General features: G+C 53.7%; 1 protein-coding gene and 1 pseudogene across 1 annotated transcript in view; one reads left to right on the plus strand and one right to left on the minus strand.

Annotated features, from left to right (window-relative positions):
* Positions 1 to 12,968, minus strand: part of MYO7B (myosin VIIB) — a 74,396-nt gene extending 61,428 nt beyond the window's left edge. Inside the window, exons 1-2 of the mRNA XM_089328375.1 lie at positions 12,833 to 12,968; positions 1,857 to 1,898 (exon numbers count right to left, since the gene is read on the minus strand). Of these exons, the coding sequence (XP_089184501.1) occupies positions 1,857 to 1,874 (18 nt within the window). The 5' untranslated portion in view covers positions 1,875 to 1,898; positions 12,833 to 12,968. The remainder of the gene's footprint in view (positions 1 to 1,856; positions 1,899 to 12,832) is intronic.
* LOC100357219 (large ribosomal subunit protein eL28 pseudogene) lies at positions 2,708 to 3,200 on the plus strand (annotated as a pseudogene).
* Positions 12,969 to 16,603: the final 3,635 nt, after the last annotated feature.

Genomic DNA, 16,603 nt, shown 5'->3' on the forward strand with positions numbered 1-16,603 from the left:
ACTTTATCTGCAGCCATGATCACCCATGAGACAGAGAGAGAGAAAATGTTACAGCTGGATGGCAGACAGGATGCACCCTCCTGACACCCATGCAAGGCTGTTTCTTGAAAAACAGACTAGGCGCCCACAAGGGCTCGGTGCTCGGCGAGTAGAGATGGATGCTAGCAAGCTGGCCAAAGCACCCAACAGCCCCTAGCTGAAGACACCTGCAGGAGTCCTGGCTTACTTCCAGAGACCCTCCTGGTAAAACAACACAAGTTACCTTGGCAACAGTTATCTAGCCTGATGATTGCCCGTTATCTTATTCTCAGGATTGACATCTTAGCCAGCCAATCAAAAGAAGTTTCCTGTTGAACAGGATACAAGCTACGCTCCAAAGTGAGGCAGACAATTTGTTTTAGAAGGTGCCAAGAGTACTTTCTGCCTTTCCTTTATCAGTGAATTCACTTTAGCCTCGCACCTTCCTGACCATATTCTTCATTCTTCCTCAGTGTGGGACAAGAACCCCACTGCGTACTGACGCCAGAATTCCCTTGTCATCCAGGGCTGTGTGAACATAAATGCCCACTGTTTAAACCTCCCAGTCTGTAGTCTCCTGTGACCCTGCCCCCTGCATCCTTGTAACAGGAAGCTGGGTTCTAGTCTCTGCTCTACATCCATGGTTCCACAGCCTTGGAGAAGTCACTGCACCTGTCTCAGCTTCCAACTCACCCTCCACTGAGAGAGACAACTTGGCAGGGCTGGAGCAAATGTGGGCGTAACAGGACAGCCCACATGGTGTCCCCCACAATGGAGTAGACACAGACGAATGGCTTAAGGAGTCAGTGATGAAGATGATGCCTTGTGATCTTGGAAGAGAGTGCAGAGCTGCAATGGTCCCAAGAGGCATCCTTCCAAACAGCCATTGCCAGTGGGACACTGAGTCAAGGCATCCCATGGCCACAGGCCTTTGAGAAGCAAGTTTGGCTTTGCCTTCACCTCCAGGTGGTGCCAAATCCTGATGTTTGTGACCCCATTTTACAGATAGCCCTGGGAGCCTGGGTCATTAGAGCATGTATATCTTTTTTCTGCCTTAAACAATGTCGTCTCTGTCTTCTGATTGAAAAAGCAGCAGACCCAGGCTGCCTACTGTGGGAGGCAGAAGCTGCCAGGGCACAGTCCCAGGCAGCTATTGAGACACGGCCACCTCTCAGCAGTGTGGATCCAGCAGCTGGGCTGCTGTGTAGCTTTGCATGGAAGAGGAGAATACTGAGGGGGGAGGGATTTTGTATCAAAGAGGGCTCTGCAGCCCTAGGCTTGTAGGGGCATTGGGAGGACATGGAAGAATAGAGGAACAGAGAAAGATGCCTATGTTGGCTTAGGGCTTGCCTCTGGGCTCCCCTTGGTCCCCTGAGCTTCTGTCTGTATCTGCCCCAACCTTACAAGCATGCTGATCCAACAGTAAAGCCAAAACTCCCCTGCTTTGGTTTGACAGAGCTATCTCTTGGCCACCAGGACACTAGGGGGCGCTGTGCTGAGTGGCGTGAACAGAACCCAGAGTGACAGTGTGGCTCAGTGTTCCGGCTACCCAGTTGCGTTTCCGCTGGGTGAGTTCCAGGAAACTGCCCTTCTCCATCCCTGAACCCAAGTGAAAGATTACTACTCTGTGTGTGTGTGTTGAGGGGGCACTCTGTTGGGGCCCAGGTTGGCCAGATGTGTCTTCCTTGGGTGATAGACTCTGTCTTGGCCCTCAACTCCCTTGTCCCTGGTCTTTTCCTTCTAGGGTCTCTTTGCCTCGCGACCCTCAGCAGTGATTCCGCTCAGCCGTGGGCAGCACCTGCAGATAAACCCTGGAATCCAGTCCGGGCAGCTCTTACCAGCCTGAATGTCGACATCCTGAGTCAGCAGCTCCACAGCTCCTGCAGAGAGAGAGAAAGCACAAAGTGAGCGTCAGGTGCCCTGGCCTGGAGCTCCTGGGGCTCAGGGGAGGGGAAGAGGTGGGGCGGGGCAGGCGTTCATCAGTCACCTAAAGCCAAGTGCCTCGCGTGGTACCTGGCCCCCATGTGACTCCCGAGGAAGGGATGGGTGAGTCGCGTTCTCAGCATCCTCATCCTCTCTCACCTTCATTGACCCTCTGCTCTGCATGCAGCCCTGGGCTCCGCTGTCATTCACAATGCTTCCCCGTCATTCACAAGCCCAGAGGTGATCTGGTCAGACATGCAGGAGAACTGCTCCTTCCCATGCATCCTGGGAAGTGCTGAGTGAGCAGACGCCAGAGCTAGAGACACGGCACATTCTACATCTAAGCCTCACAGTACCCCAGAATGTGGGCCTTCCCCCACCTTACATGTGGGTCTTTCAAGAAGCTTGTGGGAAATGGAATTAAGAGGCATTTACTGGGGTCGGCACTGCGGCATAGCGGGTAAAGCTGCCACTTGCAGCGCTGGCATCCCACATGGGTGTCGGTTCAAGTCCCAGCCGCAGCACTTCTGATCCAGCTCTCTGCTGTGACCTGGGAAGGCAGTACAAGATGGCCCAAGTCCTTGGGCTCCTGCACCCGTGTGGGAGACCCAGAGGAAGCGCCTGGTTCCTGGCTTCGGATCGGCACAGCTCTAGTCATTGCCATTTGGGGGAGTGAACCAGCGGATGGAAGACCTCTCTTTCTCTTTCTCTTTCTCTTTGCCTCTCCTCTCTCTATGTAACTCTTTCAAATAAATAAATAGGCCCCGCCCCTGGCGTGCCTCTTTACGTCTCCTGCAGCCTTGGTGCGAGGAGCCGCCGCCTTGTCCGCGCACCTGCAGTGGATGGTCGTGCGCAACTGCTCCAGCTTCCTGATCAAGAGGAACAAGCAGATATACAGCATGGAGCCCAACAACCTGAAGGCCCGCAACTCGTTCTGCTACAATGGGCTTATCCACCGCAAGACCGTGGGCGTGGAGCCGGCGGCCGACGGCAAGGGCGTCGTGGTGGTCATGAAGCGCAGATCCGGCCAGCGGAAGCTGGCCACCTCGTACGTGCACACCACCATCAACAAGAACGCCCGGGCCACGCTCAGCAGCATCCGGCACATGATTCGCAAGAACAAGTACCGCCCCGACCATGTGTGCATGGCCGCCTTCCGCAGAGCCAGCGCCATCCTGCGCAGCCAGAAGCCCGTGATGGTGAAGAGGAAGCACACCCACCCCACCAAGAGCTCCTGAGCCCCTGCCCACAATAAACAGTCAGACCTGAAAAAAAAAATCTTTTTTTTTAAAGAGGCATTTATTTTGGTGCAAAATAAGTCCATGCAGTGTTCTTTCATGATATGCATTTTCCATGAACTTGAAAAAAAGAGATTTATTTATTTTAAAGGGTGAGTGACAGAGAGAAAGGGAGAGAGAGAGAGAGAGAGAGAGCGAGAGAGAGCAGTGTTTATATTGGATGCCAGAGTGGGAGTCATAGGCAATGGTTAAACCCACTGCAACACCTCTCATGAACTCTTTTTTTTTTTTTTAAAGATTTATTTTATTTATTTGAAAGACAGAATTACAGAGAGATATAGAGACAGAGAGGGGTCTTCCATCCGCTGGTTCACTCCCCAGATGGCTGCAACGGAGCTATGCTGATCTGAAGCTAGGAGCCAGGAGCTTCTTCCAGGTCTCCCATGTGGGTGCAGGGGCCCAAAGACTTGGGCCAACTTCTATTGCTTTCTCAGACCATAGCAGAGAGCTGGATTGGAAGAGGAGCAGCCGGGACTCAAAACTGAGCCCATATGGGATGCTGGCACTTCAGGCCAGGGCTTTAACCCACTGCACCGCAGCGCTGCCCCCGCCATGAACTCTTTGCAGCTCCCCTTGTACATGAATCTCGAGAAAGGAAAAGCGGCCCAGTTAATGAGTAGCACAGCTGGGGACGGAGCCTGGATCGGCTTCATTCAAGCCTGCTCCTAGCACCTGGCTGCTCCCTGGCACACGGGGCGCTCCCAGGCAGCTCCCTGCCCCATTAGCAGCCGGCAGGCAGAGGTGGGAGCTCAGGGTCACAGTACCCATCACCCTGGTGCTTTTCTGAAACTTCCTTGCACCCTAGAGCACAGGCATCATGTTCTCCAGACAGCTGCTTCTGTTGATGCCAAGACTGCTGGGGCCATGGTCCTGTTCCCTGAGGCTGGCACAAGCCTGCCCTGGGGACTCAGAATGTGTCTAATGGAAGAGCACAGGACCCCTCTGGACAGCGTGTGACTTTGGCAATGGCTTTGATGGCTCAGTGAGCACATAGAGTCGGGAGGCCTGCGTTCTGTAACAGAGTTGCCTGGGTTCAGCACTCACTCCTGACTCCAGCTCCCTGCTAATGCAGACCCTGGGAGGAGCAGTGATGGCTCAAGTGATTGGGCTCTTGCTACCCACAGGGGAGACTCAGATTCAGTTCCTGGCTCCCTGCTTCAACCTCAGCCTCAGCCCAGCCCTGCCCATTGGGGGCATCCAGAGAGTGAACTGGGAGGTGAGGTCTCTCTGGCAGTCTGTGTTTCAAGTCGGTAAGTAATAATTTTGAAAAGAACCCGTATAAAAATGTGGACCTTAACCATGTCCCGGCTTGCAAGCAACTCCTTTAATGGGAAGCTGACCCTCTCTTCCCATGTGATGTGACCCAGGGAGGTGGTGAGTGGGAAAAGACAGAGGGGTCGCCTTGCCTGTCACTTCCAGCTCCTTGCTTCTCCACCCCACTCAGACATTTGAGACCCCTCCATGGTCCCCAGTCCCGTGATCCTCCACCCTCTTCCCTCCATGGTATATGACTTCCAGGGAGCTCATGGGTCTCTCTAGACACTAGGCTGTGCCAAGTGCCCCCATGCCAGCCTTGTCTACCCTGTCAGATTCCCCACATGGCTGCTCCTCTCACCTGGACTCCACTGCCCTCTGTGCCCACGTGGCTTACCCTGGTGCTGCTGAGACCTGGAACACTGCACCCTGGTGCCCCTGTGCTTAAACTGCCCCTTCCTACCCCACCTCATCCAATCGGGAGAAACGCTCTCTCACTTTCTCACTCTCTGCATTGTGAACACTTGGCCTGCCTGTTCTCCCCGGTCTGTCAGCCTGCATCCCAGCTTCAGTCTGTCCCCAGCTGACCTGGAAACTGCCTTCAATGCTTTTCCAAACCCAAGTGGGCAGATCCTTGCCCACATTCTGCCTATGAGAATAAAACACAATGGGCACTGTGGTGCTGGCACCCATATGGATGCAGGTTTGAATCTTGGCAGCTCCACTTCTGATCCAGCTCTCTGCTATGGCCTGGGAAAGCAGTACAAGATGGTCCAAGTGCTTGTGTCCCTGCACTTGCATGAAAGACTGGGAAGAAACTCCTTGCTCCTGGCTTCAGATGAGCCCACCTCCAGCCATTGTGGCCATTTGGGGAGTGAACCAGTGGATGGATGACCTCTCTCTCTCTCTCTCTCTCTCTCTCTTCTGCCTCTCTGTAACTCTGCCTTTCAAATAAATAAATACATCTTTAAAAAAAAAAAGATGCAATGGGCCCAGACTGCATGGGACCCTCTGGGCCATCACTCTGCTGCAGATACTTTGTCTTCCTTCTAACTGACACCTGCTCTCACTTCACAAACCTCTGACCCCAGAGCTGAGCATGGCTGGGGCCGGAGCCCACCCCTTGTGGGAAGAGATCAGGGTGATCTCGCAGCCTGCACCTCTTCAGCCTTCACAAATGCCTGGGAGCCTTCCTTGCACCTAGTTCAGAACCCCGCCCCTGCTCCGCAGAATACTGTGACCTGTCCCAGGTCACCCTCAGCTTCCAGCTCTGCATACCTGTCTTCCCCTGTATCTCTGTACACTAAGATCACTGCCCAGGGAAGGGACTCTCTGAAGCCACGCTACCCCTTGCAGCCCTGACCGTGTGTTGTCCACTAAATGCTGTGGTTTAAGATATGTCCACAGATTCTGGGGCACACCTGCCTTCACAAGACAGAGACTAATTCTCCCCACCTTGAGTGTGCCCTTTGCGATTCACCGCTAATAAGTAGAATCAGGTGGTAGTGATGGAGTTCAGGTTCTGGGACCAGTGGCTTCCTCCTCGCTCTCGCTAAGATCCTGAAGATCATGTTGTGGAGGCACTCAAGCACAATGGCTGGGACTGGGCTGGGCCAAAGCCAGGACTCAGGAACCCAATCCGAGTTTCCCATGTGAGTGGCAGGGACCCAAATGCTTGAGCCATCACCACTGCTTCCCAAGGTCTATATTAGCAGGAAGATAGAATCAGGAGACAGAGAGCCTGGTATCAAACCCAGACGCTTCAATATGGGACATGAACTACTAGGCCAAATGCCACACACAAACTTTTAAAGCACCCTGTATTTGGAGATAAGGTCTTCAAGGAGATGGCCCTTTGGATGAGAGCTAATCCGACAGGACTGGTGTCCTTATAAGAGCAGAGGAATTGGTCTCTGACACACACAGAAGGTAACCATGTACAGAAGCAGCACAGGGACATCTGCAAGCCAAGAAGAGAGGCCCTGGAAGACCCTGACCTTGCCGACACCTTGATCTTGCACTTGAAGCCTCCAGAACTCCGAGAACCTGAGTGTCCAAGCCCCCAGTCCAGGGAGTACTGTTATGGCCACATGAGCAGACTGCTACAAACCTTACAAAGGTCCTCAGACCAGAACCACCTAGATCAGCTGCTCGTGGATTTCTGACCCTCAGAAACTGCGCAGAATGATAAATACTGGTTCTCTTCAGCTGCTCAAGCATGGAGGACTTGTTCTGCTGCTGTCAGTAGCTAATACAAACATCCTTCCCTCTCATGTCTTCATCTACTCTCATTTGCTTGGCTCTTTCCTGTCTGTAGAGAGATAAACTCTGGTCTCACATATGCGTCTTCTTGGCCTCATGACCCCTTCCAGATCCTCCCCTCCTGCTCCATGGTCAGGCTGCTGGAAGGAGCCACCCTTCATACCACCTCCATCTTCTCTCCTTTCATGCCTTTCCTCTCCTGTCCTGCATTTCCCTGTGCCTTGGCTACTGCCTCTCAGTCGCCTCCCAGGGCTCCTTGACCTCTTGGTGGCCAAGAAAGATGTCCATGGCTTTGGTGTGTGTACTCATAAGCTTTGCGTTACTGCACTGGAATACCTATAGCAAGCTACTTAGGAAGTCATGGGGTTGATCTCAGCTCACAGTTCTGGAGGTTCACAGTCCAAGATCGGCAACCTCATTGGTTGGGCATCTGCTGGGGTCCTGAGACTGCACAGTGCATTGCATGGCAAGGGGGAGCACGTGTCAGCCTATGCCTCTCTGTATAAAGCCACCATGGACTCCATGTCATTACAACGATCCCATCTAATCACTTCCCAAAGGCCTCGCCTCTATACACCATCATTGGATTAAGTTTATATCCTCTTAATGCCATTAACTTAACCCTTTGGGGACCAAGCCTTTAACACAAGAGCCTTCAAGAGACATTCCAACTTGTGACCAAGCTAGAGCTGCCTGGCGTGGCTTTCTCCTGAGTCTTTTTGGTGACCATCTCTCCCAGCCCAGATGGGTTCTGATGGGGACTGTGGATTCTAATATCCAGAGTGGCCATGTGGCCCAAGCCAGAGGCAATCACAGCTTTCCCTGGGATTGTCCTGAGCTGGGGGCTGGGGGTTGTGTTGATTTGCCTCTCTGGTCTCAAAGTTAGGAAATACAATTCCAGAAGTGCCAGGTGCCTTAGTCCCGTGTTCTCGAAAGTAACCGGTTTGAGAGAATCAAATTGGCAGGTGTAGAAGACAGGAGATGAAGACAGTTTGGTAATTTGAGCTAAGATACCCCTGAAACCAAAAGTTCCTCACTTGTGAGACAGTCACATTCTGCTCCCTGTCAGCCTGCACACTCACCTACCGTCTCCGGGGGCCACTAGTGCTAGGATCTTAGCACAGATGAGTCCCCAGTCCTTATCCCCACCCAGACCTCCAGTTCCACCAAGGCCACCTTTCCAGCAGCTGAACAGGTGAGCCGTGGGCAACTCAGACCCAATATGACCACCGCATCTTATCTCCTTGGCCCCCAAACCTGCTCCTTCCCCTTCATTCTTTAACCCTGTAAATGAAGATAGCGATTGCTGAAGAAAACACTTGAGTATCCTGTTCCTCATCCCCAAAGAGCAGCAGGCCCTGAAGATTTTGTCTCTTAAGAACTGGAGACTTTCAACTATATGTGGTTTATAAGAAACCTGTATTGAAGGGAGGGGCTGAAGGCAGCAGTCGTGGTGTGTGACAGCCCAGGTACTGAGCCCTCCCAGTGTGCCTTGCTCCAGCCAGGGACGGCCCAGCTTCTGCACAGCCCAGACTCCGGGGGACACGCCCCTCTGCTGCAAGGGAGTGTCTCTCCAGGACAGGCTGGCATAGGGCGCCCATCCCACAGGGACCAGGTGACTGGCAGCCAGGAGGCGCACATCCCCCAGCTCAGAGACACAACGCTGCTGGGTTGCCATAACAATCTTTCCTTCCGTGTCCATAGTCCAGGGTGAGGATGTGAAGGCACAGCCCTCTCTCCTGTCCTCTCCTCTTGGGGGCAGGGTCTGGCCACCCTGCTGCCCCAAATTCCACAGCAAGTAAAATGCAGCTAGAGAGACGTGGCTTCCTCCAGCCCTCCTGGAGAACACCTTCCACTAGGAAAACTTCTGCTCCCCATCCAGAGGCGAAACACAAGGACTGCAGATTTGGCAAGGACCCTGTTTGTTGTCTGCAGCATCCCGGGATGAGGGCATTTGACCAAGTTCATCCCTCCCTGTGCCACAGACACACACCTGGGTGTGGCTGAAGGTCAAGTGGGCAGCCTGTCCAGCCTCATCCCCAGCTCCCATTCAAACCTGGCTCAGCTAGTTCCTGGCAGCCTTCCCAACACTGTTTCCCCATTGGAGCTACCATCTTCCCCGTCTGCTCCTGGCAGACCCTGTCCTGCCCTGCACAGAGATGCTAGCCACACCTAGCCACACAACAGCTTCTCCTGACTGGAGCTCGCGTGCAAACTCTCCAAATCTCCCCAGAGAGAGCTTGGAAGAGAAAACTCTGGAGCCTCCCGTCCTTGGTGTAGACGTGGTCCCCCCAAGGAAACCTCCCTCCTAGTAGATCAGCACCTTGAGAAGGGATGATTCATCTGTAGGTTACCTAGATGCATTCCAGAGATAGCCCATAGGGAGCCCCTTTCATTCCGGAGATAGCCTCTAGGAAGCCACCAGCATTGTAGAGCTAATCCTAGCCTTCCAGAAGCTCCTGCCATCACAGAGGCAGACTGTGAGCTGCCTGTCACAGCTATGGCCCTGGAGAATCCCTCATTGAAGAGCTGGCCACGATACCGCCTCCTCCTGTGTTGAGACAGCCCTTGAGAAGCAAATGCGCCTGAATCTACCTTCACTGCCAATGTCATGGCATCTTCAAGGCTGCTCTTCTCCTTGCTCTGACATTGAGGACTTCTTCACCCTTCACTGCTTTTGCCCGAGAACAGAACGAAGTTAGTGTCTCTGCCTAGCAGACAGGCGAGCCTTTCTGCTGCCTGTTCAAGTCCTGACTGCTCCACTTCTGATCCAACTCCCTGCTAATGCACCTGGGAAAGCGGTGGAAGATTTGGCCCAAGTTCTTGGGCCCCTGCACCCATGTGGAGGACCTGGATGGAGTTTCTGGCCCAACCCTGGTTGTTGTAGCCATTTGTTGAGTGAACCAGCAGATGGAAGATCTCTCTCTCTCTCTCTCTCTCACTGTGCCTTTCAAATAAATAAATAAATCTTTAAAAATAATAATAATACCTAATACAATGTAAATGCTATGCAGAAGTGAGAAATCTTCCTGCCAACAGGTATTTGGATATTTATACATCATCTGCAGACCATATAAAATGATTAACTTTTCAGTTAGCCTGCTATAGATTTATTGAATTTCAGGTCCCACCTGTGACCGCCTAAGCAGGACAAAACCAAATCATTTCGCAGGCCTCAAATAGCCTGCAAGTTGGATGCTCCCCACCCCCAGGGAATGCTGGAGGTAGACATTCAGTTATAGATGCAATGTTTGAAAAATGCAAATCCTAGTTGTCTGGATGCACAAAGGCAGAGTCTGCCAATGCTGCAGGCTGCCTGTACTTCTGCACGTGATGCATCCCTTCTACTGCACAGTGGTGCCTTTGCATGCCAACAGCACCCTGTCCCCTCCTCTGGTGCAGGGTAGGGGCCGAGACAGGCACTGTGCTAGAAGTTTTCCAGTAGCAGCTCATTAATTCGATCCCTACAACAACCCTGTGCGGTAAGTGATGTGGCTGCATTTGACAGATGAGGAAATGGAGGCACTGGGCGTCCAGGTTAGGACTTGAATCCACCACTGGCCCAGCGGTCCTCTTTTTATTCCACGTCACCTTTCTCTACAGTCCGATAGGCAAGACCCTTTAGGGCTACAGGTCCGGGATGACAGCCACTAACTACAGGTGGCTATTTAGGTTTAATTTTAGTTACAATTAAAAGTTGCACTGGTGACACTTCAAGTACTCAGCTGCCACCTGTGGCCAGGAGTTACACATGAAGAAACTTTTTAAAAAAATATTTTATGTATTTATTTGAAAGGCAGAGTAACAGAGAGAAAGACAAGGAGAGATCTTCCATCTGCTGGTTCACTCCCCAATGGCCGCAACAGCCAGGGCTGGGCCAGGCTGAAATCAGAAGCTTCTTCCAGGTCTCCCACGTGGGTTGCAGGGGCCCAGGGACTTGAGCCACCCTCTGCTGCTTTCCCAGGTGCATTAGCAGAGAGCTGAATTCAAAGTGGGGCAGCCAGGACTCGAACCCATATGGAATGCTGGCAAGGCAAACAGCAATTAAACCTGCTGCGCCAGAGCACCAGCCCCTGAGAAAGATCTAGATTACGTCCTAGCACTCCCTACACCTGCACTTGATTTCTGCCAGGTGCCAATGCTGCGCAAGCTGTACTGGACCTCTCTTTCCTCTGCACCTTGGTGAGTGCCACTTCCTTCACCTGGAGCATTCCCTAGTGCCTACCACTGCTGTCGCTTGAGTTGTCCCCCAGAGACTGGGGTCCTCTGTGGGGTCCTCCACATGGCAGTGTTGAGAGGCAGTGGTGCCTTTAAGAGGCGGGTTCTTGGGCAATGTAATTAGGTCACCGGGACAGCGCTCTTGTCAGGGATTCAAGTAGATCCCGCAAAAGGGGGTTATTATGTGAACTTGGCCCCTGACTCACTCTGGCTTCCTGTCTCCCACGTGCTCTCTTTGGCACAAGCCCCCTGTGAGGATGCCACCAACCAGGCAGCGCTGTAGCCAGGAGGCCCTCACCAGAAGTGGTACAGATGGGGCCGCCCATTCTCCTATGTTCCGCCTCCAAAACGGTAATCTCAAGGAAACGCTTTTCTTTGTAAAGCGCTCTGTCTCAGGGACTCTGTTAGAGCAACAGAGAACAGATGGAAACAACCACTGTCGCCAAGTCATCCACTCTCTCCCTCACGGCCTGGGTGCCTTCCTCTCCCTGACCTGTCCTTGACCCAGGGTCTCCTCCTCGACCTCTGCAGCCTCCCCTTACCATCTGGTGGTGAAGGAATCGAATCAGCACCAAGCAATTAACTGAGAAGGCAGACAGCAGTGTCCACGTCGGCCTTGGCTCGGAAACCCTGACTTCGTCCCTAGCTGGACTTCAGCCATGAACTACCCAATTCGTTCCCAAGCGTACGTGTGCTAATAGGTGCAGGGGACAGGGAAGTCCGGAGTAGATCCTCAAGGACTTTGTAGCCCAGTGGCCTTGAGCAATCCTTTCAGCTCTCCCTAAAGTCAATGGTGTCTCCAGTGGAAAGTGTGTGGTGCGGCTCCTGCTGCCCTGCCCTGAGTGGCTTGTGATGTGCTCTGAGTGAGGAAGGGGAGGCAGGAGCCAGCACCTGGGCTGCCAAGTCAAGGCAGAGCTCACGAACGCATGGGGAATCTGGCGGGTGGGCGTCCTCTGTCCCAGCCAGACCACCTGTCCACAGGGACATGCCCCAAGCTGAAGTTAGAGCAGCCCCCCAGGCACGCGCTGTCCCCTGAAAGGTAAGGCTTGATGGGCAGGCAGCAGGCTGCCCGGCAGATCCCTGCGCACCTGTTCTTCCACCTGAAACTCCGAACAGGGTTCAGGGGTCTCAAGTCCAGAGCTACAAAGTGGAACCTTAAATGGGGGAGACTTGCCATGGGGATCACACAGCTACCCCACATAGGAGACTTGGGCTGGGGGACCCCACACCTACTGCTGAGACCAGCCCCTCCTGACCTGGGCCTCAAATTCCCCCCTCCCTGAGATGCCGACGGCACGCACTCCCTGCTGGCAGTGCCCTGGGAGCCCATGGTGCTGGCCCAGCACAACAGCTCACCCCGAGGTGGCCAAGAGGCCAGGCAGACTTGTTCTGCCCCCTCCCAGGGGTCCAGGCCTCTCAGAGATGACAAACGCAAGTGTCCAAGGTACGACGCAAGGCAGATAAGCTCGGGGCTCACAGCTGATGTCCACAGCAGCCTCAGGCACTGGTCCTGGTGCTACTCTGGATGCCCCAGGACAAGGTGAGGCCCTCCGGCTGCCAGGAGGCTAAGGCTGGGGGCAGCCTGAGCACCTGCGATTCCCTTCCACCAGGGAACTGCTGCCCCACCTCCGCTTCAGTCAGGACAGCGCCTCCTCCTCTTCCTCTCTCTGCCCCTCAGCCACCCAGGGTCACCCCCAATGGCCACTGGACCCGGTCCTGCATTGAGTGTTCCCAGCCCATGACCGCAGGCCTGTCCCTTCTTGTTTCCCGGTCTGTTTCTCCGCACCTGCCCCTCCCGTGGGGTGAGCCCCCTTCCTCCCTCCTCCCCGCTGGCAGGACACGCTCTGATGCTCCCTTACCTTGTCGGATGGGCCCTGCTGACCCCCTGCCCCTCCACTGCCGTGCCCTGAAAGAGGCTGGCCAGGAAGGAGGCCGTGCTCCGGCTCTGGGCGTGTGCAGAGTAAGGGGCAGGGGAAGAGGAGGAAGGGCCCCAAGAGGAAATGGCCGAGCTCTCTGGGCCCACGTAATTTATTGCAGGACTTTGTCCCCTGGCTCCGGCCCTCCGCAGAGGCTGCCTTCCCTGGAGGCTGTCAGGGTGTGCAGTGCGCACGCCTGCTGCTGGCCGTGAGCCAAACCCTGGGTGACAGTCAGCTGGTCATCCAGGGGACGCAGACTCTTCCCAGGTGTCCTGAGTACTTCGAGGAAGCCCAGGGCAGAAGCTTTGCCCCCGTGCCCCCTGCCCCAGCAGCTGAGTTTCCACTGGGGGCTCCTACAAGATTTGGTCTTTCTCCCTGATTCCTTTCCCAGAGCTCCTAAAACCCCTAGAATTTCCTGAGAGGGAAATTGTGAGTCCCTCTGATGACACCTCAGTGTGGACTAATGAGGTGACTTAGGATGGGACCCCCCCAGTCCCCCCAGAGAGCCTCAGGATGGTCAGTCCAGAAACATCTTGTGGGTAGAGTTACTTTTAGCTCCATCCACTTGGCTCTAGGAAGGTACAATCATCACTTTTTAAAAATTTATATGTATTAATGGTGTACAACATATTTTTCTAAAATTTTATTCATTTCCATGTTTGAAAGGCAGATGCCTGCAATAGCCAGGACTGGAGCAGGCCAAAGCCAGGAGCCAGCGGCTCAGTCAAGGTCTCCCACATGGGTGCCAGGAACACAAGCGCTTGAGCCATCCTCTGCTGCCTCCCAGGGTGAGCACTAGCAGGAAGCTGGATTGGAAGCAGAGGGGTAGGGACTGGCTTCAGGCACTCTGATATGGGATGCAGGTGTCCTAGGAGAGACATCTTAATGGCTGCAGCAAGCGTCTGCCCCAAGGTGAAACTCCTGAGCGACACAAGTTGATGAGTCTCCAGACAGCTGACCACATGGGGCTTCTTGGAGCTCTGTGCCCCCTTCCCCCTCCCTAACTTTCCCCCTGTGTCTCTTGGCATGGCTCTTCTGCATCACTGGTAAACTGAGGTATTTTTCCTGAGTTTTGTAAACTGTCTTTAACTCAGGAAGGCAGTCGTGGGAACCCCTGATGTATAGCCAGCTAGTCAGAGGGTGAGGTGACTACTTGTGATTGGTGTCTGAAGCCGGAGCAGTCCTGTGGCGCCGGGCACCTAACCTCCAGGTGGATGGTGTTGGAGTGGAATTGAATGAGATGACCCCTGTTGGTGTCCACTGCAGAATTACCTGGATGCCTGGTCACAGAGTCTTCTGTGTTGAGTGTGACAGTAGAAAGAAGACATGAACTGTCTCACTGGGGCACCCACACTGGGGATGCTCGGGGTCACCATGAGGCCTGGAAACAAAATCAAAGGCCATCTGGGCACCCGGAGGCTCCGGGAATGGGCGGGGCTAGGGGCTGGGAATTGAAAGCAGGAAGAATGGGGCTGTGAGGCTAACACACAGATCCTTTGGAAAGGAAGTGCCCTGGGCACAGTGCCCGGGGAGGGGCAGCCCTTGGGAGTGAGTGTGAGAGGGCCAGGGCAGCCCGCTTGTGAACAGCTTTGAGAGTGGATGTGTAACAGGTGTGTGCGGGATGCCTGCCCAGCCACAGCCCTTTCCTGGGGTGAAGAGAGGCTTCCATGTTCCTTACCATGGGCTCAACCAGAGCTGGTGGAAATTGTTTTCCCTTTCTCAGGACTTGCAAGGAATCAGAACTGCGGGCCAGGGATTGCAGTCTGAGATGGAGTTCAGGTCATGGTGGGTGGCACCCCCAACAAGCCCTGGTGGGAGAGAAAGGGGTGAAGTGGTCCCAGGGAGAGGTGGAGCCCCCGCTGCCTGAGGGGTGCCTCCTGTGGGTGAGGTCCTCAGAGCCCCGGGACTCTTCAACAGAAAGATCCTTCTGTTGAGAGCATGCCTGAGAGTTTCTGAGTCTCACAAATGGCCCACGTCGAAGCCTGAGGCTGGAGCTGGGATATGAGTAGGGGCACCCTGTGCAGGAAGCCTGGACTCTGAGCCTCGTAGCCAGCCCCTGTCCCCACCTGCTCTCCAAGCCTCCCTCCAGCATCTGCTCCTGCCCTGCCCAGCCACCTCCACCCTAGGAGCCCACCCAGTTTCTGGGCCAACACCTGCTTTGGGGGGGCTTTGTGCACATATGACACCATTTCCTGCCTCTAGGGTGGCCCTGCCGATCCTGGCACTGCCAAGAGATGGTGAGGCCCCTCGCCCTGGGATCTCAGACTGTCCTTCCAGGACCCATGGGTGCTGCCTCTCAGGCAAGATGACTCAGCAGGACAAGACATTGGCAGAGAGTATAACCATTTGTAAGATGGTCCCATCCAGGACTCGTGGATGTGGGCAAGGGGCGGTATTAATGTTTTCGTTACTCCGGGCTCTTGCCATGCAGTGCTGACACATACGAGGTACAGGAAATGACAGAAAACTTGTTCAAAAGGTGAGAAAGCTAACACACATGCATGCACACATGAATGTGGGTTGCTCCACACACAGAACTACCCATGATCAGTGGGCAGTGGACCAGGAGGTTGCCTGGAAGGAGAAGGGGTGAGGGAGGGGAGATGGAGAGAGCACACCCAGCAGTCCCACCATCCCTGGCCTTGTGGAGAGAGCCCCTCCGTGTTGTTAGTCTGCTTCCAGAGGTTGAGGTGATGCCTCTGCAGGTGTGGAGACCCCCAGGAATTATATGGCACCTCTACAAGCTCCACATGGAACTCCATATCTTCATGGCGTCCTTCCTTAGGTCCCAGATGAAGCACGTGCATCTTGGGAAAGGGGGCGCTTTGATTGACAAGTAGGATAGAATGACACGTGCGGCTTATGACTTCCAGTTCACCAGACCTAGCTGACTGCCTGCCTATCCCATGTCACCACTTTGTGCGCAGTTTTAATAGAAACACATTTTAGATACCTATAAACCTGTCTCTTTTTTTATGTTCAAAATAATATCACAAATAATATCACAAGCACTTTCCAACACTGTCACAAACTTTTGTTATTAGTCTTTTTTGTTATTTTTCAAGATTTATTTGTTTGGAAGGCAGGATTATATATATATATATATATATATATATATATATATAGACAGAGAAAGAGAGAAAGAGAGAGAGAGAGAGAGAGAGATCTTTCATCCACTGGTTTACTCCTCACACGGCCAGTCCAAAGCCAGGAGTCAGGAGCTCCCTCTGGGTCTCCCATGTGGATGCAGTGGCCCAAGCACTTGGGCCGTCCTCTGCTGCTTTCCAAGGCACATTAACAAGGAGCTGGATTGGAAGTGGAGCAGCCAGAACTCGAACCAGTGCTCATATGGGTTGCTGGTGTCGCAGGCAGTGGCTTAACCTGCTGAACCACAACACCAGCTCCCACCATCAGTCTTTTTTTTTTTTTTTAAGATTTTAATTTATTTATTTGAGAGGTAAAGTTACAGACAGTGAGAAAGAGAGACAGAAAGAAAGGTCTTCCACCTGCTGGTTCACTCCCCCAAATGGCAGTAACAGCTAAAGCTGGGCTGATCTGAAGCCAGAAGCCAGGAGCTAGGAGCTTCTTCCAGGTACACCATACAGGTTCAGAGGCCCAAGCACTTGGGCCATCTTCCACTACTTTCCTAGGCCATAGCAGAGAGCTGGATTGGAAGAGGAGCCGACGGGACTAGAACCGGCACCCATGTGGAAT

This window comes from Oryctolagus cuniculus, chromosome 3 (genome assembly GCF_051225735.1).
Source record: "Oryctolagus cuniculus isolate XC-2025 breed Fujian yellow rabbit chromosome 3, ASM5122573v1, whole genome shotgun sequence".
Lineage (NCBI taxonomy): Eukaryota > Metazoa > Chordata > Mammalia > Lagomorpha > Leporidae > Oryctolagus > Oryctolagus cuniculus.